Genomic DNA, 24,862 nt, shown 5'->3' on the forward strand with positions numbered 1-24,862 from the left:
AATCAACAAACTCAGTTGTTTAAAAGCTATATGTGGCCACTGCCTGAAATAAAATACTTTTATCTTTCACACACAGAAACTTTGCGGTTCAGATAAGCATAGACTAAGCAATTTTGATAAATAAACACAGTTCCTAAAAATATTATCGAATTAGAAATTTTAAATATTTTTATGAACTTGCGCTAATTTAACTCACTAAAATCTCTTTTTAATGATAACCTTTGTAGGTGGCTGACCGTACAAACGACTGTTTAATGGTAAAATCATACTTTGGTTAAATTTTTAGTACTTCATTCTGTATAAAATGATGGGACATCATAATACTGTTAATTATATGTATAATTTTTATTGCAGTCTGAATTTTTGTGATTAGTTTCATGAATTTTGTGAGATTTTTTGAGATTTGAAAAAAATCAAAATTTTTTGCAGATATCGAACAAAATGTGAGTTTCAGACTTTTTTCTATTATTTCTTCATTTCTTTTTCAAAGACAGGATCGTTTTTCATGTTTAAACAACCTTAATTTTTCCCTTTGCGATTTCAGATAAATACATTCAACACATTATTCAAAAATGAGTTTTTCAGCAAGCCAAATTTTGCATCTTTTGCTGTTTATAATTTCATCCATTTTCTGGGTCAGTTTTCGTTGTTTTGTGATAAGCCTGAAAAAAGAAATACGTATTCTCTGAGTTGAATTTATTCAAAATAGTGTGTAAAAGTATTAACTTGTTTTTCTTAAAAATAAAAGCATGTGTAAAAATGAATGTGTAATGAAAGCAGCCTATAAAGGCATTTTCCCTTAGCAGTTGTTTGCAGATACTTGGTTTGGGCACAAAGCCAATAAAATATATGTTTTGGTATTAAGAAAGTGTAATATAATGCCTTTTTAGTTCCATGCTAGGAATTTGTGTTACTGCTTCATAATTGGTTGATCATTTTTCTTGAAATTCCTTACCACAAAGTTTATAGGAAAATTGTTGGTGTAAAACTGCATCTGCAAGAATTTTACAAAATTCCAGTATTTTTTCCATGACCATCCAACGAATTTAGGCATTCCTTTCACAGATAAAGTGGTAGGAATAACACAGATAGATAGGTTACAACAGGTTGATACCAAGAAATTCAGTTTTATTGAAGAGTCTTAAATTATTACATGCGTGTTCATACCCTAGTTGAAAAGAACTTTGAACACTAGTCATTTATCCACAATTTTCTCCTGATAAATTAATGAATTGGCTGTATGGTATTTTAATGATTTTTCTCAGGTATAACATGAATGCAAATTGTCTTTAATTTACCTTTGTGAATTCTCCTTGAAAATTAATGAAAGTATTCGCAGATTGAATACCTTCTTGAGGCAAAAAGTGAGAATTATTTTCTGTTGTTGGAGCATTGCTTTTATTCATCATAATTAAAGTTTTCTTTGTGTTCATTCAAATATTAAAAAGGAGTATTACTTTATAGAGATTGCCTACCTGTTACATAAACAAGTATATCTTTTTCTTTCATTTTTTTCAAGTAAATATTTAAAATTTTCAAAAAAAAATCCAGTTTTTATTTGTTTTGATTCATAAAACATTTCTTTCTATGTTTAATTTGTCTAATAAGTTGTTTAATTTGCCTTCCCCTTTCCATGCTAATGCTTTCTCTTTAATTCTGTAGATAGACATAATTGCTTGTTCACTTACTAAGCTTCATTGTCAAGTACTCTAATTGCCCCATCGATAATTCCCATTAAATTGTCAATTGAGATTTTTTTGTTCTCAATAACTTCTTACTTTCTTCACTACCAGTATTAATATTTTCTGGATTTAAAACCCTATTATAGATTTCACCATCTTATTTGGCTGATGCTTTGGGCATTGTCTTTGCAATAAAAATTTCTGTGTTAAACCAACTTGTTTTATTACCCCTTCTCCACATTTCTTCAAAAATTCTATTAATTAGAAAATTTCACTTTTTGTTTATGGTGTCTGAAAATGTATCATCACAAAACTTTGCTAGTGTCTGCTATACACTGTTGGCAATGTATTAGCGACTACAAACATGTTCCACTAAATTTTGTGTATCTGAAATTCTAAAGATATGCTCTTTTAAATATTTTGTAATACGTATTGCTATTGAATTGAATTTTATGGTTTAAGTGCAAAGAATATGATATTCAATAAATAAATGTAACACATGAAACATTAAAAAAGTCCCTTTGGTCATAATGTAAAATGCGAAAGCTTTCGGATTTTTTATTCTTTTCCATTACAGTGTTAATTGGAGTGGGCATTATTTCATATTTTGTAAAAGTTTAAAATTTTTTTATTAACACACTCTACCATTTGATATCGAGCAGTAGTAACATTTCGAAAGAAAGTGTTGGAGGTTTTTATCTCCAATGCATGAGACTGTTACCACTCGGAAAAATGATTGCGAAAATTAGTGTTTTCAGAGTTTTTAATTAATATCCCGACTGATTAAAGTTGCATGAAGATGAGAATAGTCAAAATGGCTTCCAACGAATTTTTGTAATCCAGAGCAATGTATTAAATGTTTGGCAATGCTGTTTTTATTCCATATTTTGTAAAACTTGCAAATTTTTATCAACATATTCAATGATTTGAAAGTGAGCAGTGGCAGCAGTTTTTGAATTAAAGCAGATTTTTATCTCTAGCATGCGAGATTGTTGTCACTTGGAAAGATGAGGGCAAAAGTTAGCATTTTCAGAGTTTTTAATTAATATCTCAGCTAATCAAAGTTGTATGAAGATGAGAATGGTCGAAATGGCTTCCCATAATTTTTTGGAATCCGGAGGTACCTCTCTCAAAACTGAACTCCCTACCGTTCCGGAGGAAATAATGCCAAAACACACAGACGTGCACAGATTTTAATAATATAGATTTTCTAGGACTGTATCAGTGTCGAAGTGAAATTAAGAAACAGAACTCTCCATATTTTTTTATGAAAAAAACTCTCAAATTTGCAAATGTAAAGCATAAAAAAATATAAAAACTTATGTATATGAAAGGGGGGTTGCTCTTGATCCAGGGGTCCAAATTTTAGATCATTCCGGTTATTTTATGTCTGGATTTCAGACTTTGTACTGTATTATAAATAAGCTATCATTGCTCTTTGAACAGTTTTCCTTTACATATTATATTTAGAGGAAGAAATTTTGTTTCATTTTGGTTTCTTTACTTTGTTTTTAATCAGTTGCTATGGTATTTTTAATGAAGAATTTAGAAAATGTGATTAATAACTTCTTAATGAATGTGAATGTAATATTAAAGTATGTTTGGGAAGGAATTCGGGATTTTTTAAAATTTTAACTGCCATTTTGTAGGTTTAAAAATATGAATTAAAGGGCTCAGAAATTTATTTATATTTGTTTTATTAGTTATCTGAACTTGAACAAAAGGCTGCTGAAGCAGACAGACGAAGCAATGAAGCTAGACAAAAGGTAGAACTTCTATTGCTGTAGTAATTACTAAAATGTGACCTTGATATTACAAAGAAATTTAATTACAATAATTTGACATAACTGAATTCTCTTAGATGCAAGTAATGGAGCAAAAGCTTCAGAGTCTTGGGGTGAGTGGTGATACCTTTCAAGACTGTATGGCTAATGCAGACCAAGCTTGCAAGGATCAAATTATTTCAAATCTGGAGCAACAGGTTGAAGAACAGGTAACTTTTTTATTTGAAAAATACTTTTTAAGTACTAATATTGTAAACCCATTACAACAAATATTGTATATTTCAATTTATGGGCCATATTTAAGCAATGCTAAGAAAAATAATTAATTATTATTTAAAATTAAGTAATTGATGTTGGATAGCTGATTTTTTCCTTTTTTTAATTGTATAGAAGCTAAAATATTAAAAATACAAATAAAGGATTTTTGTAAAGCGGCACACAATTATTTTTTCAGTCATTTTCGCAGTCATAGTTGCCAACTTTCTCAGTTTTATGAAAAGACTTCCCGGTTTTTCATTGATCTCCTGATTTCCTGCTAGATCACTGAATCTCCTAGTTTTGAATTTTTAAACTCTACATAGGAACATATTTTCCATCAATAAATGAAATATATTCAAATGATGAAACTTAAATTGTATAAATTCCTTTTCTGGTGATTTCATCATATTTTTTCATATCATATTGTATTTGATCTGCATTGTCTTAATGTACTTGTAAAAGATTTTATGAAGATTCAAGCAAATACATTTCCAATCTTATCCATACAATAAAATGTACATTAAATCTGATTTAAAATAAGACACCAAATAACAATTATCAGAAGTTTTAAGGCAACAAGAATCAGATTAATAATTCTAAAGCAAGACCAATTTAGAAGGTTTAAATATTTAGAATCTACTTCTTCAGCTGTACAGTGCAAACAATGAAAGGAAAGCCTCTGCTGAAGCGATAACTGTGACAATAAAAAAGACAAGCTACTGGCACCATTTATTGATGGATGAAGAAAAAACTACAAAATAATTTCCTTAAAAGCTGAGCGTAAAGATGGATAGCAGTTAAAAGCATTATATAGAACTAAAAAAATGTTATAAAAGTACAACAGCTCTAAGAAAATATTAATTTGCCTACGGAATATGCTTTTTGAAAAATTTTGGCTGCTGAAACATGGAAAATGTAACTTTTTTCGGTCAATAGTATTGGGCAACAGATGATTTATATACTTCTTTTCCTAACAGATGCCTTATCATCCTTATGTACACTGCGCCAAAAAAAAAAAAAAAAAAAAAGATGTGTGCACCACATGACTTCCTTGTACGGAATATTAAATTATACACAGTTTTTCTTTCATTTCATTCAAGCCTATTGGATTGAATTAAATATTCTTCTTCAATAGCTCATAAATCACAACAGAATAAATGCACTTTTTAAAATTAACTATATTTGTTTACCGTAGTGACAGTCTGGCACTATGTTCACTTAACAGCATTACATTTCATTCATTTTATAACTCAAAACGCGTAAAATTTATATCATTCTCAAGAATTATCGGTACTTTTCCGTTTTGCTGATGCAAATGATAAAGTCGCCAATAATGGTACAACTGATGCCAAACGGAATATCTTCGCTGGTAATCTTTTATGCCCCATTTTCAAAACAAGTCACAGCCATTTCTTACCAGATTGAGTGTTTGTTTCAATACTAGCATACAATTACATAGAATATTTACAAAAATTAATTAATTTTATGCCCTAAGACCATTCGCGGTAATTAAGTCAATTAGGATGCAATCACACTGCTCGCCCGAAGGCGAAAATATAGAAAAGGCAAAATCAAGAGTTAAATTCATCAATTCTAATGAAAATGCACTAGCGAAGTAAAGCACTATGGTTTTACATAATTTCTGAGTAAGCTATTCGTTCGAACTGAAATAATTCTTTCATTTAAATTTGTATTCCAAATTAAGATGTAACTTGAAATTAATGTAGATAATTACTGAGAGAATTATATTTTTGTAGCGCAGTTTACGTGAGATGAGATCACTTGGGGTCACGTGATACAAACCGGCGAATCAGGATGTTGAACCATGATAGCATAGTAAATTCTTAAATTAATGTCTTTTTACAGATTTATTGCCTTTATTTATTGGCTTTTTACAAAATTTTAAACCATATTAAAAAGTTTATGCTTTCAAAATAAAAAAAAATTCTTAGAACTAGCATTTTTTAACATTTTTTATGCGTATATTGTATGTTGTCGCCAACAAAGACTGCTTGGCGAGATATGCGCCGGCGAAACAGGAAAGTATCGAATTATCTAATTTTTGACAATGTTCTATTCAAATACTATAATAAATCTGAAATGATGTGTAAAATAAATTTAAAAAAAAAAGAAACAGTTTTTCACAGACGATTCAGTATTTCTCATTCAATTAATTCAATTCTTACTTCGCGACAAGGCAAAAATACATAAAAACTCAAAATATCTATATTAAAAATTACAAAGTAAATCTTAAAGATTTATTTCCTCGAAAAAATTCCAGAATGGATGAAGCAGGATTTAATTCGCAATAATAAATGAATGCGTTATCTTTGTTGTTGCGAAGCTTAGTTCCTCTAAATTGGCAACAAATCCAGTATTCTGCTGTTTAAAATGTAAACGAACATGGCCGCCATGGTATTTAAAAATTAGGCTTAGCCGCACTTAAACAGCTTTTTAAATTGTTGATAAGTCTACAAATATTGTGTGCAGATTTCCTAAAGGCATAAAAACCTCAAGTGGTTTAACATAAGAACAACAGAATTCAATAACTTTTAAAGCAAAAAATACACAATTTACAAACTTAAAAGAATAAAGAAACTGAGTTCACTGAGCCGAGTAACAAAGTGGATGTATATATATATATATACACACATAAAATTTATATACTTTTGGTGCGGCTGATTGCAACCAAAATACGAGGTGCATATCTACATGTTATAACAGTCCTACATACAAAATTTCAACATTCTGAGGCTACTCGTTTTTAGTTATGCAAGATATGCACGTAAGCACAGACGCAATGAAAAATTCTTTTTAGAATTCATTTTAAATCAGTTTTATAATTTTTTGGGAGGGAAAATGTGTTTTTTATTCTGTCCTTACATACAGATGTCACACAAAAGCATCGTTAAATTGCATTCGATAGTGGTCAAAATGGATATTTTCGTTGAAATATGAGGCCTGAAATTTTTTGTGATTACAAGACTTCCTTTTCACTTCCTGTAGGAAGTAAAAAGGGACAGTTCTATAGCTCCCGTTCTACTATGCCAATTGACCAAAATAACATGGCAATTTTTTTCCATATTTCGATTCTACAACTCAAATTATGCTTAAATATTTAATTTTGTAAAATTTAATGTGAAATTTATGGAGAAATTCAAAAATTTATTGTGGCATATTTTTTTTCATTCTGTGTTAAGAATAATTCACTTGGCGAACTTCTTAATTTATGGCAATCTATTTTCCTTTTCTTTTTTACATTGTGCATGAGAGGAAACAAAGTCACATTATTCCAACTTTCAAATAATTTTAACAAAGTGCATAAACCTCATTAGATGTTATTATCGCTTTCAACAAATGTGTCAAATTTTAAACATGCCAATATATAAATTCATGTATATTTTCAGAAATTTTGAATAAAAAGCTCTAATTTTTTGCAGTTATGCTTAGAAATACATCTGCTTTAAGATGACGATAAAACTTTTATAGGTAATAATTCTAAATTGTTTTGAAAAGTTTATAAAAATTATTTTAAAATACAAATTTTAAAAATAAATCATAAAATTTTGAACTGTGAAAGAAGGAATCAAGTAAGTGTAACAAAAAAAAAAAAAAAAAAGAGAGACATTAATAAATACATACCAAATTGAATTAACATTGAGAAGCTAAAATATTGAGAGTGATTTTAGGAAATCTTTTAAAGGCAATTTTTCAAAAAACTACTTGTGCGATTTTTACAAAACTTAGCAGTTTGGCATAATTTGAGTCATAGAATCAAAATATGAAAAAAAAAATGGCATGTCATTTTAGAAAAAGTCCAATTTTGTGCCAAAATACCTATATTAGAACAATGCTATATATAAATATAATGCATATCCTAAGTTGCACTTTCGAGACATGAAAAACGCAATTTAAATTTCGCCAATCGACGCAGTAGAATTCAAGGTACAGAACTATCTCATTTTTTTTGCACAGTATACAAAGTTTTCTATATTTAAGCTTTTGAAACTAGTCCTGCTTTATGAATATTATGCTGATTCTTGTTGTTTTACCACTTCCAGTAATGTATGTATATTAGTTATTAATTTTATTTTCAATTTATATAAAAATACATAATGAAAAGCTTTTCTTCCATACTGAAGATTTTTCTCAGTATAAAAGTGTAAGAAAATTATGAATAAAATTAGCAAAAGAACATAAAATATAGAATATCCTATTAAATATTAATATATTTAGCATTAGAATCTTATTGTAAGTAGTTCAGTGACCTGAACCATGGATTGTAAAGTCAATTTGAAGTTCTTTTGAAATGACTTTGCTGCACAGCACGAAAACCTCTCGGAAATTTCTGGTTTTTCATATTTTAAGGTTAGCAGCTATGAGTACAGACCATTGTTAATTCTGAATTAGAAGTTTAAAAGCAGTTTAGACTTTTTCAGACTTTTTATAAATGCAGGTATAATTAAAACAGCCAGTTTAAGTTTCATGAATCTGGCTGGGAGTCTATTTTTTATGGTAATTTTTTCATCATCCCTCAAAAATGTTATTTTATTCATAGATATTTTGTTTTTCAAGATTGTTATAATGTTATACAGAAGCATCGTGTATAATAGAAAACCATTTTATTTTAACACGAAACATTAAAAATCTACAAAATAGTACTTTAATTCATACAGTTGATTCTAATGTAACACTGATAGTTTTAAAAGTGCTAAAAACCTTTCTAACCTATTAGATTATTATTTTTGTAATAATAACATAGTATTGTTGTAACCTAATGTCTAGTTGATGTTTCTTTAAATACAAGGTAACCTAAAAAGTTCTTGCCATTTCTGATATGACATTACAAGAGTGAACCCCGACTTCAAAATAGTTGCCAAACCTGGCAATGAAATGGTTAGGATTGGAGTCTGGACATTGACCAAGAGTATAAAAGCACGTTGCATTGGTCCTTCAAACATAACACACGCAGCGACTGATTGAAATGAATGCGTCAAAGGCCCTTGTTCGGAGTTGTTTGCTGTATGATTTTAAAGTGGGCCTGTCAGCAGCAGAATCAGGTCGCCAAATTTGCCGGCCTTTGGGGATAATGCTGTTAACGAATGAACTACAAGACAATAATTCCAGAAGTTCAGGTCAGGAGATACATGAGTATGTCTCTTAGTGATGCACCACACAGTGGTTGGCTACAAGTGCTGGATGATGAGGTCCTGAGAGCAGCCATAGTGAGTGACTGTAGGCAAACATGTGGTGAGCTTGCTGTACACTTCCAGGTATCTGATGAAACGATCAGACTCCATTTGTGCCGCATAGGAAAGGCATACAAGCTGAGAAAGTGGGTACCCCACTCACTGTCCGACGCAAACAAGCAACAGTGTGCCGCTGCCTGTTTGTCATTGCTTACTTGCTACTGCAATGCAGTCCAGCATGACACACCCAGGCATTCCAGACATTGTTTGTTACCACAGGACCCTGTGCCTCATACTGCAAGACCTTTTCTCCACCCACGCAAAATCATGCTCTGTATCTGGTGAACTAGTCGCCAAGTGGTGCACTAATGAGCATTGTCATGTCAGGCCTGTACTCACAGCAGTTGCAAGGTGTGCATCAGGCACTGATGCATAAATAGCCAGGATTGGTCAATTTTAGGAGTGTACTCCTCCTCCATGACAATGCAAGGCCGCATGTGGCTCGGGAGGCCAGGGACACCACCCAGTAACTGAGTTGGGAGACACTACCCCATCCACCATACTCTCCAGACCTTGCACCAACAGACTGCCACCTTTTCCATTCCCTGGACAACCATCTTCATGGAAAATCCTTCAACAACTGACCAGATTTTGAAAAGGACTTTGACACTGACTTCTTTGTGTCCAAGGCTCCTGAGTTTTACCACGATGGCATCGCACAGCTAGCTACTTGTTGGCAAAAGACACTGGATTCCGATGGTGATTACTTTGAGGAATATTGGTGATTATTATTTGTTTTATGCATTTTTTCTTTCTGACTGTCAAAAATGGCAAGAACTTTTTTGGTTACCTTGTAATAAGACTATGTAAACAGAAATAAATGAACATTTTATTATAAAAAAAATTCAATGACACAATGGATACTAAGCTTTTCCTCCTTAATAATAAAATATTGTTTCTAAAATCCTAAGATTTCCTAAAATCACTCTCGGGGTAAATTACAATTCAGCTAACTGCTAAATCTCAGAACTGATTAAGAATTGAATTTCTTAGCTGTCTGACCCTATTCATATACTGTAGCATAAGTTTTGGAAGCTTCTGCAAGAATTGAGCATAGAGCTTTGAAAACGTGTTTTTGTGAATTTTCTAGAAAGTCATCCTGGTTAGGAAGAAATTGCCAAATATCACAAACTTGAACAAAATAGATTTCCCTTAAGGCTGGTAGCAAAGAAATTTCCCATACCTCATATTGCATTTCACTTATTTCTACAGTTCAAATGTTGTTGTACTCAATTGAAATATGTACAATTCTACATAACAAAAGAACACTTAACTACAAAAGATATGTCGACAAAATTAAATTAAACACAAAACAAATCCTAAAAGTCTCATTCCAAAAGCAACAAATAAATAAGTAAGTAAGAAAAGCAATACACAACACTACTGCAATAAAGGAAGACAAAAATACAGTAAAAAGAGATGTAAATATTAACAACAATACATAGCGTATTCGGAAACTAAGTACCGTTTCATTCTAGTGCTGTCGCAGCGCTGTGGTAGCGCTTTAGTCTTTCTTGTTCACTGACTTTCAATTGTCGCCATTTTGGTTGCTCTATGTTGTGTTTTCAGTTTGCTGTGCACATTCAAAATGTTTAAGACAATTAGTTCTCCCGCTGACTGTGAGCAGGGTTGCCACGCTACCTGGAAAAACGGAAAAAGTCAGGGAATTCGGAAATTGACCAAAAAATTCAGGGAAAAGTCAGGGAATTGAAGTGTTTTAGTCAAAATCTGGAAAAGTCAGGGAATTTCATACAATGATCCCGCCAAAAAAGGCGAGTTTTGCACCGATGTCGGAAGAGATCACTTTTTTGGCGAATTGTGTATCACGTGAGTGTCAGCCGGGCAGCTGGCATAGAGTCAATTTTTGCAGCTCCAATTTGATTGTCTTTTTAGAAAGGCAAAGCAAGTTTTCCGCAACTTTTGGTTTCCAGTAACCTCGAGAATCGCATGTGCAGTGCATGAACTAAACAAAGTACCTGTTCTTGTATAAAACAAAATGGGTTTAATCCTAGTATACGGTACCACGAAGGTTAGAATTAAAAAATATGTATTGTAAAGAAGGAAAACCTCCCTGCAACAGACGTGGCTCGGTTCCATCATGGGAAACAGCTGTGCATGCGTGATCTGTCGCCAAAGCTCGAAACCGGTGTCGAAGTTCACGTTATCAAGAGTTCATAAAATGAATATCGTTTAAAATGTCTTTAAACTCTAAAGGAAAAGAAAATATTTTTTGGCGCAAGTAAATTAATTCATGGGTTAGTTATTTTGACGGGGGGGAAAAAATCTACGAAAATCCGTTTTTAAAATTATTGTGAAAAAGCCAAGAAAAAAACGTTCTTTGATAAAATGTTTCTTCTTGGATTTTTTGCAATAATTTAAAAACGGATTTTCGTAGGTTTCTTTTTTGTCAAAAACTTTTGTTTCTTCTGAACACGTGTTTCTCAATATCCTGTACACATCGCGGAGAGGGAAATTCTGGCCGTTCTGCCATCAAATCCCTTGGCAAATTTTCCCTCCACTTTTTACATAGGCGTTCTTTGGTTAGAATAATCTCCATGTATGGTACAGCGGGATTTGGCGACATGATGATGAGCGGTAAACGGGTCATTTTGCTCTTGGCAACAATTTTCAAAATCATGCGAAGGCCGTATCGTATACTAGGATTTTACCGCAAAATCTTTTTTTTTTTTTTTTTTTTCTTTTCTTTTTAATAAATACCTTGTCATTTTGCAGTAAAATAAAAAAATAGTAATCAATCATCTAGGATAACCATATATAACTATATTCGCTAAAATATCGTTGATTATTCTAATTAAATTTTTAAGTAATTATCTTTATTTTTATGTTATTCATATCATTTAATGTTGTTTCTTCCCTCTAAATTTATTTATCATTAGTAAATAATATTTCCAAATTTCAGGAAATTTTCTCTGGCATAATCCTGAAATTAATTCTAGCAGTATGATGACATCACGAAATTTAATGCACATATTTTTTCCTTAATATTGCTGTGAAATAAATATAAAATACCTCAATTTAGTAAAAAAATATCATTAAATAGATTTCTTTCTTTCGTTTAGCTGCAGAATGTCTGCAAAAAAAAAAGCCTTATTTTATTCCAGATTGGGCAGATTCTAATTTCAATCTTCAGTGGACAAAACAACTCTTATTATAATTATATTTGTGTTTTCAAGTGTTAAGGTGCCTTTTAAGAATACACCTCACACAAATTAAATTTACCTAAAATCTAACCTAACTTTTAGCATTGCGTTGTGATTTATAAGAACCGGATTAGCCTTGTGTTTAACTGGGGATGATCATGAGTAATAATTAAATAAAATGTAAGTTGTTATCCAATCTATATATCTTAAATTTTATTAAGTTTTTTAAGCGGAAAAGTAAACAAAATTATCAAACAAAGTGTACCAAGAATAATTAAGAATAAATGTCCTCTGGGATTTATTGAATAACTAAGTGAATTTGCTACACAGTACAAGTAATACCATAATTAATTTACCTCTTAGCACAGCCAATGTACATTACGTGGAATTTTCTCGAAACATACCTGGAAAAACTGGAAAAGTCAGGGAATTTCATTCTCCTCTTTGAGTGGCAACCCTGTGTGAGATTCGTGCCGTGATTAAATTTTTGAACACGAGGAATGTTAAACCGGGCAAAATTTATCGTCAAGTGACAGAAGTTTATGGTGAATATGCGATAAGTGATGGAATGGTGAGAAAGTGGGTAAGAATGTTTAATGCAGGTTGAACAAATGTCCACGCCGAGGCTCGGAGTTGTCGGCCTTCTGTTGTCACCGATGATTTGGTAAGGAAAGTTGATGAAGCAATTCATGAGAACAGACGCTTCACAATGACAACTCTTTCAGAGGCATTTCCACAAGTTTCACGTACTGTTTTGTTCGAAATTGTGTCTGACCGCTTGAATTATCGCAAACTGTGTTTCCCGATGCGTTCCAAAAATGCTCACTGATGTTCACAAAACAAAGGGACTTGGTAGTGCCCTGACATTTCTCACGCGGTACAGTGATGAGGGAGAAAACTTTTTAAACCAAATTGTGACAGGTGATGAAACTTGGGTGTGTCATTTCACACCAGAATCGAAACAACAATCGATGGAGTGGAGACACACTCATTCTCCAAAAAAACAAAAGTTCAAAGTGACAATGTCATCACAAAAAATCATGTGCACTGTCTTCTGGGATAGGAAAGGTGGTTTGCTTACTGAATTTCTTCCCAGAGGTGAAACCATTAATGCGGCACGATATTGTGAGACTTTAACAAAACTAAGGCGTGCCATTCAAAACAAACAAACAAACGAAGAGGAATGCTCAGTAAAGGAATTGTGTTGCTCCATGACAATGATCGGCCCCATACTGCTGGTGTCACTCAATCGTAATTTCGAGAGTTTCATTGGGAGCAGTCCGATCACCCGCCATACAGCCCAGACTTGGCGCTATCCGACTATCACTTGTTCCTGCACATGAAGCACGAGCTTGGTGGCAAGCACTTTGGATCTGACGATGACACGAAAAATGCTGTGGAGTAGTGGTTATCGAAACTGGCGGGAAGTTTCTTTGACGATGGTATACAAAAACTGGCCACCCGCCATGACAAGTGTTTGATCATTGGCGGAAACTATGTTGAAAAATAGTTTAAGACATGTATTTTCATGTAAAAATAAAATTGGATTCGAAAAAATTGTTTTACTATTTTTTTTTCAAAATGGTACTTAGTTTCTGAATATGCCTCGTATAAATAACACCTCGTATAAACATGGCTTTTTTATCTTTATTGGACGTGTTTGGGGTTTGAAACTTGATGTCTTAGTTTCCGAATACGTCTCGTATATTGAAATTTCCATAAAGTACTTACTGGAGAAGTGCATGAATTTTGTCTTGATGATTTTTGCCTAAATTCTACATAAAGGACTTCAAAATGAATATGTATACTCTCTCTCTCTCTCTCTCTATATATATATATGAGGAAAGAACGGTAAGGTTGAAGAGGTATTGTAGCACCTAATAAACATTATATTTTAGACATTATCGTTAATAAGTTAAACATTAGTTCAAATGGGAATTAATTTCAAATTTAAACATTATCTTCAGAAAATGTTACATTTAGTCCCTCTTCCCCAAAAAAAGAAGAGCCATAAGAATAATACTTGATCTTGACTTGACTATGCTATATTTTAAACCATGTAATTGCATAATGATATTGAAAAATAATGTTAAGAACTGTTCAGAGTTACTAGGAGATAATATAATTACATTTTTTAAGTGTTACAAATTTAGCTATATCATCTAACTTGCCATTGAAAAAGTACAGAGTGTAAACTTCAAAATTTTAATAATATAATATTAATGTATAGATCTGTAATATTTTTCTGTTGAAATAATTTTTAAGTGTATCAGATTTGAAGTTTTAAACATCTTACAGATAAATTTTTCCCCCCTCCTGTTTCATGAATAAATGCTGACAGAAGCACTTGAGTTGCATTTTTGCTACTAATGTAATGTTGTTTTAGACCTTAAATTTTAAAAGAATTTAAAACTTTCTGTTGAGTCCCCCCCCCAAAAAAAAAACTTATTTCTAAGTAAAAGGGAAAAAAAAATCACTAAAAAAACATAGTGTTTGTTTTAATGGATTTCATATTTATAGGTAATTTTTTATTTTTATTTTTGGTAGAAAAAACTACGAATTTTGGATGCAAAGAAAGTGGAAGCAAAAGCATCAAAGATAAAAGAATGGGTGACTAACAAATTAAAAGAGGTATGATCTTTATGTAATTGTATAGTTAAGACACATAACTAGCATGGAGATCTTGTTTCATACAAATTTTTATCATTTTTAAAAAATGTTATTAAATGAGCCATAGAGATGTTTGTTGGAAGCAGTCAATTAACTATTCTGATTAAAATTTAATTTTAGAACATAAATGCATGGGGGGTCACTTTTTTGGGGTGGTAGCATAGTATCTTATTTAATATATCTTTTCATTCTTCCCACCGCAAGAAATTGTTTAATGCTAATAAATTTTATTAAGAAACATGACTAAAGATATGATTTGCACTTCCAAAAATACTTCTAAAAGAATCATATGCAGTATTTCTAATCATTATCAAAAACTAACATTCATCCTGAAAATATTTTTTGGCTGCTGCTCTTTCCCATTATCATCACAAGAAAATTTGTATAAGATTTCATTAAAACTATTACTGTATGGATGATTTTATTTTATTTTTAGGGAGAAGATTATGACTTATCCTAAGGAAGAAATAACTTTTCACTTAAAGCTGCGGCGCGCAATGAATTGGAAGTTGATCTGTCAGCACTATCCTTATCTTCAGGGCAGATGTTTTTATTTTATTTGGCTTATAATTCCTTACTAAATGTAGTATTTCGTCTCCATGTACTCCGTCTTTGATATGATTTAAATCAAATTCCTCGTCATTATAATTTGCTTTCGATAGTGAAGAAAGTGACACAGAGGTTATTGAAAACAAAAAAAAAAATTCGTTTGACAAATTAATCGGTATTCTCGACACAGCAATTATAGGACTTGAACAGTGGAACTTTGTAACTGAACAAGAAATTATGTCTGTTTATAGAATTAAAGAGAAAGTATTATCACATAAAACGAAGTAACTTAAACAACTTACATTGAAAGAAATGTTTACTAAATTAAACAAATAAATATTAAGCTTTTTCTTTTTTTTTTTTTTTTTTTTTTTTTGTAAATTTTGATACCCTTTAGATCATAATTGTTCTTTATTTCATAAATTTCATAAAGAAATGTTGACGAGGGAAAATTCAATAAAAATTTCTTTTCATATGCTAAAATAGATTTTGTTAATAAAACTCATAGGCCAAAAGATTACATTTAGTGCTATTTTAATTAAGAATAACTGATATGTTATTTACCATAAACCCAGAAGCGGCGGCAGAATATGTTGGCACCGGACGGCAGAATTTAGGGAAGACAAAATTTTTGGAAGCACCGAGCGGCAAAATTAAGGGATGAGGAGTTTTTTATAATGCAAACTTTTCGTAATCGGAAAACATGCATGACTCGAGTATTTAAAGGAGTAACGGTTTTCCCCGTTATATATCCGGCAAATAAAAAGAGCATCGATGACACAAGCGTTAATTGATGATTGGTTTGAAAATCATCTTATACCCAAGGATCGGCAACATTTGAATTGATGACCCAAAAACAGTCCTGATTGTAGACAACTGTTCGGCTCATAATTCACTTAATGTTTTAGTAAAAGATAATGTATCCGTATTATTCTTCTCTCCAAATTGTACGTCCGTCATTCAGCCTATGGATATCGGAATAGTGCGCGTGCTGAAATGCAAATAAAAAGTAGCATTTTTAAAATCCATGTTAAATTTCTTGAACAATGGCAAGATTATTCAAGAATTTTTGAAATACTTTAGCATAATATCTGCTTTATGGGGCATCGCAAGATCGTGGAAAGATGTGTCTCCAGATACGTTAAAAAAATGCTTGGCATAATTTATGGTCAGCTACCATATTTCATGGTGAGGACGATGAAGATGGTTTGGTTTGGTTTATTAAATTACGGCAAAGCACTCGAGGGCTATCTGCCTTAAGGGAGGGATGCCTTCGTGGAGGACTTTTTAAGGGAAACTGGCTCGTATACACGTTACACATGGGGAAAACCACGAAAACACCCATGCAGCCAGCCCGTTCGCGGACGATGAAGATGATAGCCGCGAATTTGAAGGTTTTCGGATATCGCAAACTAAAGGTGAAATTTTTCAGTTAATGGATTTTGTAAAGAAATGTGGAAAAGCGGTAATAAATGAGGATGATGTAAAAGAAGTTTTTCATTGCGATGACACTGCCCCAATCATCAATCAATTAAAGGGCGGCGAAATCTGTTGTATGGTTCTAAATCCAGAAAATACCGCTACCGATAGTGAAGAAAGTGACAGATAGGTTACTGAGAACGAAAAAATTCCCAGTGACAAGTTAGTCGGTATTCTCGACACAAAAATTTGACTTGAACAGTGGAACTTTGTAACCGAACAAGAAATTATGTCTGTTTATAGAATTAAAGAGAAAGTATTAGCACAAAAAACGAAGCAACTTAAACAACTTACATTGAAAGAAATGTTTACTAAAGTAAACAAATAAATATTAAGCTTTTTTTTTGTTTTTTTGTTTTTTTTTGTAAATTTTGATACCCTTTAGATCATAATTGTTCTTTATTTCATAAATTACGGTTTCATATTTTTAATTTTATAATTTCTGCATGTTATCGTACCAGATTTAAACTGATGATCTATAATCCAGAAAAATTGATAATCCGGAATTGCCGAAGTCCCAATGAGTACGAATTAACGACTTTTGACTGTATAACACAGTAAATAGCTGTAACATCGAGATATTTTTTTCTGACAGTCTATACGAATTGAGTAAGATCTAAGGATTGATTGAGTGCTGTCCTTGAATACAGCTATCAGCTTTTGCGAGGTCAATGAGGGTCATTTTGACCCCTTAACTTTTATCGCTCTTTCTGCTCGAGGCATTGCCAAATAACCCATGAAAAACATTCTTTGATAAGGACTTTTCAATTGCATTCATACTATCTCCCAGTGGAATAAAAATCTGGGGGGTCTCACTACTACCTTGTAATGTCTACATAAGTTGTTGTTCCTTTGTTTGCAATTATCTATTTGTTTGAAGAAAATACTGCAAGGAAGGTAGATGCAAGGTTTTGTATGCTTACATTTCTTTTCAGAAATAGTTTATTTTACAGATGTATTTTCTCGTTTGTTAAGTTCAGCTTACTTACTGCAGGTGATAACAGTTCGAACAGATGTTTTCTTGGTAACCCCAAATCAGTATTTCAGTACATATGAATTCTGCCATCAAGTTCATTATCACCTTTCCTTTACACTGCTAAAATATATTCCCTATCTTTTTCTGATAGTCTGATATTTTTCTACTTTTTTCAACTTTTAGAAAATATGTCTAATAAGCGGAAAAGAAGTATTACGGATGAAGAAATTAAAAATTGTTGCAGGAGCTATCTGAAAATGAGTCTGACGGAGGTGAAATCGATAATTTTTTTGTAGAAACTGAAGATGAATTCCAGACACAAACTATTAGTGAATCCAAGGACAGCGAAGTAAACAAAGAAGAACTTAGCAGAAATAAACAGGTAAAGACGGATCGGGATATTTGCAAAACTGTTTTGACAGCTCCTGATAACACTATACGGAATGAAATAAATTTCAAAAATTCAGTCTGCGGCCATGTTCCTGCTTATAATGTTCTGAAAGAAACAGCAGGACTAACATCTTTTGCAAAGAGTCGTGTTTCTGAGGACAAAGTGTCTAGTGCTTTCAAGCTTTTTATTGACGATGATATCTTGCTGCATATAAAGAAATGTACAGAATCCGAAGCTCATCGGCAACTTGGAAATAAAGACTGGAAGTTATCTCTGGCTGAGTTAAATGCTTTTGTCACTATATTGTATTGGTGAGGAGTAATAGGAGCAAAGAGCATAGAACCATATTCCTTGTGGTCTGAAGCATGGGGAATACCATTTTGCAAAGAAACTATATCAAGAGATAGATTCAAAGAAATAAAACAATTTCCAAGGTTCGATGAAAAAACAACAAGATCTGCTCGACTGATAAATTGGCTCTTGCATCAGACATGTGGAACAAATTTATTGAAAACTGCAAAACGTGCTACAGGCTAGGACAAAATGTTACAGTTGATGAACAATTATTCCCATCTAGAGCTAGGTGTAAATTTACACAATATATGCCTAATAAACCTGACAAGTTTGGAATAAAATTTTATTTATCTCTTGACGTTGATACTAAATACCTCTCGAATGGATTTCCTTATCTAGGAAAAGATGAAACAACAAATCCTCAGTTATGTTTATCTGAAAATGTTGTTATAAAATTAACGGAGCCACATCTAAACAGAGGAATACCACGGATAACTATTTTAATAGCATTAAATTAGCAGAAATGCTAAAATCGAAAAATACAACTATGGTCGGGGCAATGAAAAAGAACAGAAGAGAAATTTCTAAATCTTTGAAAAATATGCGTAGTAATCTTTATTCATCGACAATAGTGAAACAGGATAATATCACACTTACCATCTATCAAGGCAAAAGAAACAAAAGCGTTTTTCTACCGAGCTCATTACATTCTACTGTAAGAACTGAAAACAGGCTCAAGAAGTTGACCGATTGAATAACATTTTACAACGCAACAAAGTATGGTGTGGATATTCGTGATCAAATGTGTCAAAAATATTCAGTTAAATTGCCTTCTAGATAATGGCCTGTACATAACATTTTAAATATTTTGGATAATGCAGCTTTGAACGCCTGGATAATTTATAAAAGCGTAACAGGAAACACCATTAATGGGAGAGATTTTCTACTGAAATTAGGAGAGAAGTTAAGAGTGGTATATATGGCTTCAAATCCTCCAAAAATCCTTCCTGGGTCTTCAGAAAAAACACATGAAAAGAAAATGGATATAAAGCGAAAAGAAGTGTCAAGTGCAGAGATGCAATGGAAACAAATCTCAAGAATATTGTGCATCTTGTTCCAAAGTTGTGTGTGGAGAATGCACTGGAAATATTGTTAAAAATTATTTTTGTATCAACTGCGTTAATTCTTAATACGTATGTGTAATCTCTAATATTTTAAACATTAAATAGAATTGAAACGAAATGCTTTACATATTCCATTCAGCTATACATATAATGATATAACTGAAACATCAGAGAACATTTCTCATTTCTGGATTTAGAGAGTGAATCATCCTCTGAATAAATACATAAAAAAATATTATTATATAAATTGTGTTTTATTTTAGTTAACATTAGTTTTAATTTGGGAAACCATTTATTTGAAGTCAATCCTTTTATCAAATTAATGAGTTATTTAAGTAACTGTAGTATGATCCAATTGATTGCCATGTACTCGATACATTTACAGTATTTTAAAAAGTCAATAAATTATCATGTGATATTAAATATAAATTATGAAATACATATAAAGAACATATTTGTGCCATGTAGGGCATTTAAAATTGTTTTACCGTTGTTATTTCAGTACTTTCATCGAAGCGTTAAAATAACCCCTTACCGCCGTTCCAATAGGTAACATTTTCCCGCCATTGTAGTGTTAAGTTTTGCTCGTATAATAAAAATATTAGTAATATTTTTAATGTTCTGTTTTACTCCCATCAATTTTATGCAAGTAGTTAAAGTTTCCTTTTTCATAAAGAAAAGCATAGATATATTAAAGGTGATTTTTAGCAATTCTCCCAATTTAATAGATTTTTAATTATTTTTGGTATTAAATAACTTATGTAATGTAAGAAGAAATCCATCATATGATATTTCACATAAGAGTAGAACTTTTTTCACCCAACTTGATATGTAAGATAACTCTCATTAAAATGTGTATAGTGTATGTTAAACATATATAATAACTATATATGTGTGATAATTATTTATAGTAACTATATGTGCATAAGGTGTTTGAAAAAAGTGTTTTTTGCTTTATTTCCTTAAATATTGATCCTTTATATATATCTCTAGTTACAAAATTTCTCAAAATAAGAAATAAGGTAGATAAATTTTTTGCCAGTGTGCATAGAAAGGCTTTGTAAATCTTCCTTTACATATGATGCCTGTAGAGTAAAAATTCCAGTTAATTTAATCCTTATTGGTATTATAAGTACTGTATGCCCACATTAAGTGAGTCCTCCAAAGTGCTTCTGCACATAGGCAAAAAACTCAGTCCATTTGTTGGGGGGGGGAGAGAAGTTTGTCAATTTTTCTGAGATGAATGCTTATTTTATGCTTTGGTAAGATCTTGCAGCAGCGTCTCATTTTTTAAGTACTATGTGACACATAAACAACTGAAAAGCTCAAAACAAAAATGTTTAGAATGTTTTAATAAATAATAAAGAAAGATTGTCTTTCTTTACATGGGAGGAGAAATCTTTAGGATGTTTTTTTCTCCTTAGAAATGAGAATCAAGTTTTCCTCCACACTTCCAACAATAGATCTACAATTGATAAGTGGAATAAACACAGTAAAATGTTTTGTACTTGTATGTGCAAGATTCATTGAGATATTTAAAAATGAATTTTTTATCATGCAAATTAAAGTTGCTTGTTTGGTTGATTGATGGTTCTGTGATGGATAAAGCAATACACATTATTGAATCTGAATTGACTTCATAATATATTAGTTGCATATATTTCTGCAAATTTTGTGCATAAAGTTACAGAATTTGGCATATTTATTAAATCATAAGATATTTTGCTAACTGGAATTTTTGCTGTGTGGGGCATTATAAAAAATTAAGTTTTATATTTATAGATCCTCTTCCCTTTATAATATTAAAATTGTATTCATAAAATTAACTAATTAATTAATTATATTATTTGTTTAAAATGAATATTGAATGAATTAGACATTTTAATCACCTTTTATGAATATTCAGCAAGTTCTGATTTTAATTTTTGGTGACTCTCTACATTATGTCTTACTGCATAATTCATAATTTTATTACAGTTAGAAGAACAAAATTACCAGCTGCGTGAAGAAAATAAAAAATGTAATGCACAGTTAGAACTCCTGAAAAAAAGACTCAGCCAGATGTCACAACAAAAAGAAAAAAATAATACGGAGGTAAAAATTTTGGTAGATTTTTGTAGACTTGCAATTAAAATCATGTATTGGTTTCTTTCATCATAGGGTAAAAAACTAAATAATATATACTTGTAAAATAAAAAAAAATATGTAAAGCAAACTTCTAATCTTAATTAGCAGTAGCCTCTTATATTCTTCATTTTAATATTTGTATTTCCCTTTCTCTCCTAAAAATAGTAACTTATAATATATCTATTTAAATTGCATCATTTCAGATTAATCCATATCAAATTATATTACATAATGCTGCTTTGTACATACCTTTTAGACAATCAGTGAATAAGATTTCAAATCTTCAGACTCTCTTCCAGGCTTCTTGAATGCATTGCACTTTCCTCCTTCCTTGCTTCCAGCCAACATGTAGCAGCTGACTTCTGTCATCCATTGTATTTGCCATAAGATGTAGTAAATTTTAAAAAATGTGATAAAGACAGAGTGCAGGTTTTTCCCATAATGATGTAGGAATCATTATTTTTATTACTTATCTATTTTTAATCTATTTTTTTAAATTAAAATTTTATGGGATGTTTACCATAAAATTGCCTTAAAAAGCATTAATAAGATCATAGAGATTTGCAGGGCAGAAAATATGTAGGTAAAACTAAATAAAAATATCCTTAGTTATTGGTTTCATGTTTATTTATTATAATAGTTTAATGAATCGAAAACGATGTATAAAAGGAATTAAGTAAATAAAAAATGGACAGTTTTTCACAGATGATTCCGCGCTGCTTACCTAATGCACATGCACTACTCGTAAGCATTCTGCTCTGTCTGAAGCAGACTGTTGAAAGACTGGCTAATATGAAACACTTATTTCCCTAAATTTCATTAGAGATGTATTTCTCATTCAATTAATTCAGTTCTCACTTTGCAGCAAGGCAAAAATAATCAAAACACAAAATATCTTTATTAAAAATGTAAAGATATATAAAAACATAAAATGCCAAACACAGTTAAAACAATTAAAAAAGTATTTTGCAATTAAAGTTACATTTTCGATGCAAAGACAAGCAATTTGGCCAGTGCACAAGAAGGCAGATTTTTCGGTGCACAAAACTGAACATTTACTTTTGGCGTCACTCGACGAGAAGAGGCTGAAGGCGTGGAAACTGACTTAATTTGTTGGACACTATGCTGAATCAATATATGGGATAATTTAATAACTTAGATGATAATTCCACAATAGATTAAGCATAATTTAATTCGCAATAATAAAAGAAGACATTACTTTGCTGTTGCAAAGTTTCGTTTCTCTAGATTGGCAACAAATCCAGTATTCTGCTAAGTTTCAAATGTAAAAAATATGGCTGCTATGGCCAAAAAAAAAAAAAAAAAGTTGGGCACATTTAAACAAGTTTTAAATTGTTGATAATTCTACAACTATAATATGCAGGTTAACTAAAGACATAAAAACTTTAACCGTAAGATAAGAACAACATAATTCAATCATTTTTAAAGCAAAAACTGCACAATTTACAAACATATAAGAATAAAGAAACTGAGCTTACTGAGCCGAGTAATAGAGCGGATATATATACATATATTTATATACTTTTGGTGCAGCCGATTGCAGCCAAAATAGGAGGTGCACATCTACATGTTATACCAGTCCCATATACAGAATTTCATCTTTCTAAGGCTCCTCGTTTTTGAGTTATGCAAGATACATACATACGTATGTACGTGCAGGCTTTATTTATCTTCTGGATTGAGTGTTGTGAGTGAGATCTGAGTAAAGATTGCCTTAAAGAGACAAAGAAGGCAGCATCAACACTTTATAGAGCTATGGTGAAAAAGGGTTTCCTTTTTGTGTTTTTGGAAAAAGACTTAGCAGAGTTGTGTCCACTGGCAGCATTGGTCTCAGGAAGATACTGTCTCAAGAATTCAGGGATCCAGGCACACATAGTTTCAAAGGAAAGATTGCCATATTCCCCACATGTTAGAGCCATTGCATCAGCAGCAGAAATTATCTGTTACCTCAGTGGTGTCAAGCTACAGTGGAGTGAGATCTTTTGTGTCTCAGACGAGAGCCATTTGTCTTGGTGCCATTGATGGCTGTATGTTGAGTCTGTCTATGGTATAGATACACTGGTGTGCAAAAATTAAGGACGAGACAGTTTTCTCAATATAACTTTGTACAAAAGCTTTCCAAATCAACACATTTAATACCGTAAGATCCCCAATACGTAAGGACATGAGTAATGTAAGCAACACTTACTAAAAGAGAAATCAGAGGGATAAAAAGAAGCTCTATTGAAAAAGTAGCATGGAGTGCAATGCGGCTGAAGGCCGAAACATCCCTGTGATGGGTGTCCAGCAAGAAACATCTGGTCTTTTAATAGGGGATATGATCTCCCCTGACTGCTAGGCAGGTTTCACAGCGTCTGCCCATGCTGAGAATGAGGGTGTCAATGAGTTGTTGAGGCATTGCTGCCCATTCGTCTTGCAGCGCCAATTGAAGCTCCAGAATCGTTACTGGTGGTAAGGTACGAGCTGCCAAGCATCTGCCTAGAAAATCCCATACATGCTCGATAGGATTGAGATCCGGAGATCGTGCCTGCCAATCCATACGTTCAATATCCTCACTCTGTGAGAGCTGTTCGGCAGCTACTGTGCGATGACGTGGTGCATTGTCGTCCATGAAAAGGAACTGCGGAACCATAGCGCCTCTAAAAAGACGCACATATGGAAGAAGAATCTCGTTACAATAACGGGTCCTGCTGGCTGAACCTGCGTTGAAGATGTGAAAGTCTGTACGACTACCAAGCATGATGCCTCCCCAAATGAGAACACCGCCACCTCCATACCTGTCCCTTTCAATGGTGTTCGAGGGATGATTGTGGCTTCCCACTCTCTCCAGATGAGTATGCGATGAGAATCGCTACTCAGACTGAATCTGCTCTCATCTGTAAAGAGTACTCGTCCCCATTCATTGTCTCTCCAATTCCGGTGTTCCCGGCACCACAGAGAACGCCTTCTCTGATGGGCAGGCATTAGAGGTACACATTGTACAGGGCGTCGTGCAAACAGACCACCACCGTGCAGTCTTCTGGCCACGGAAAAACGCGATATCGGTTGTCCAGTCGCCTGTGTCGTGCGTCTAGCGATTTCTCCCGCTGTCTGCCGC

General features: G+C 32.3%; 1 protein-coding gene across 5 annotated transcripts in view; it reads left to right on the forward strand.

Annotated features, from left to right (window-relative positions):
• LOC118186759 (uncharacterized protein CG43867-like) overlaps positions 1-24,862 on the forward strand; it is a 285,190-nt gene that overhangs the window by 133,321 nt on the left and 127,007 nt on the right. For all 5 annotated transcript variants that reach the window (XM_085818919.1, XM_085818917.1, XM_085818921.1 and 2 more), the window contains exons 3-6: positions 3,386-3,448; positions 3,544-3,675; positions 14,682-14,765; positions 21,595-21,711. In XM_085818919.1, the coding sequence (XP_085675045.1) occupies positions 3,386-3,448; positions 3,544-3,675; positions 14,682-14,765; positions 21,595-21,711 (396 nt within the window). The remainder of the gene's footprint in view (positions 1-3,385; positions 3,449-3,543; positions 3,676-14,681; positions 14,766-21,594; positions 21,712-24,862) is intronic.

This window comes from Stegodyphus dumicola, chromosome 6, assembly GCF_044657685.1.
Source record: "Stegodyphus dumicola isolate Sdum_Otavi_A_Nest chromosome 6, ASM4465768v1".
In the NCBI taxonomy this organism is placed as follows: domain Eukaryota; kingdom Metazoa; phylum Arthropoda; class Arachnida; order Araneae; family Eresidae; genus Stegodyphus; species Stegodyphus dumicola.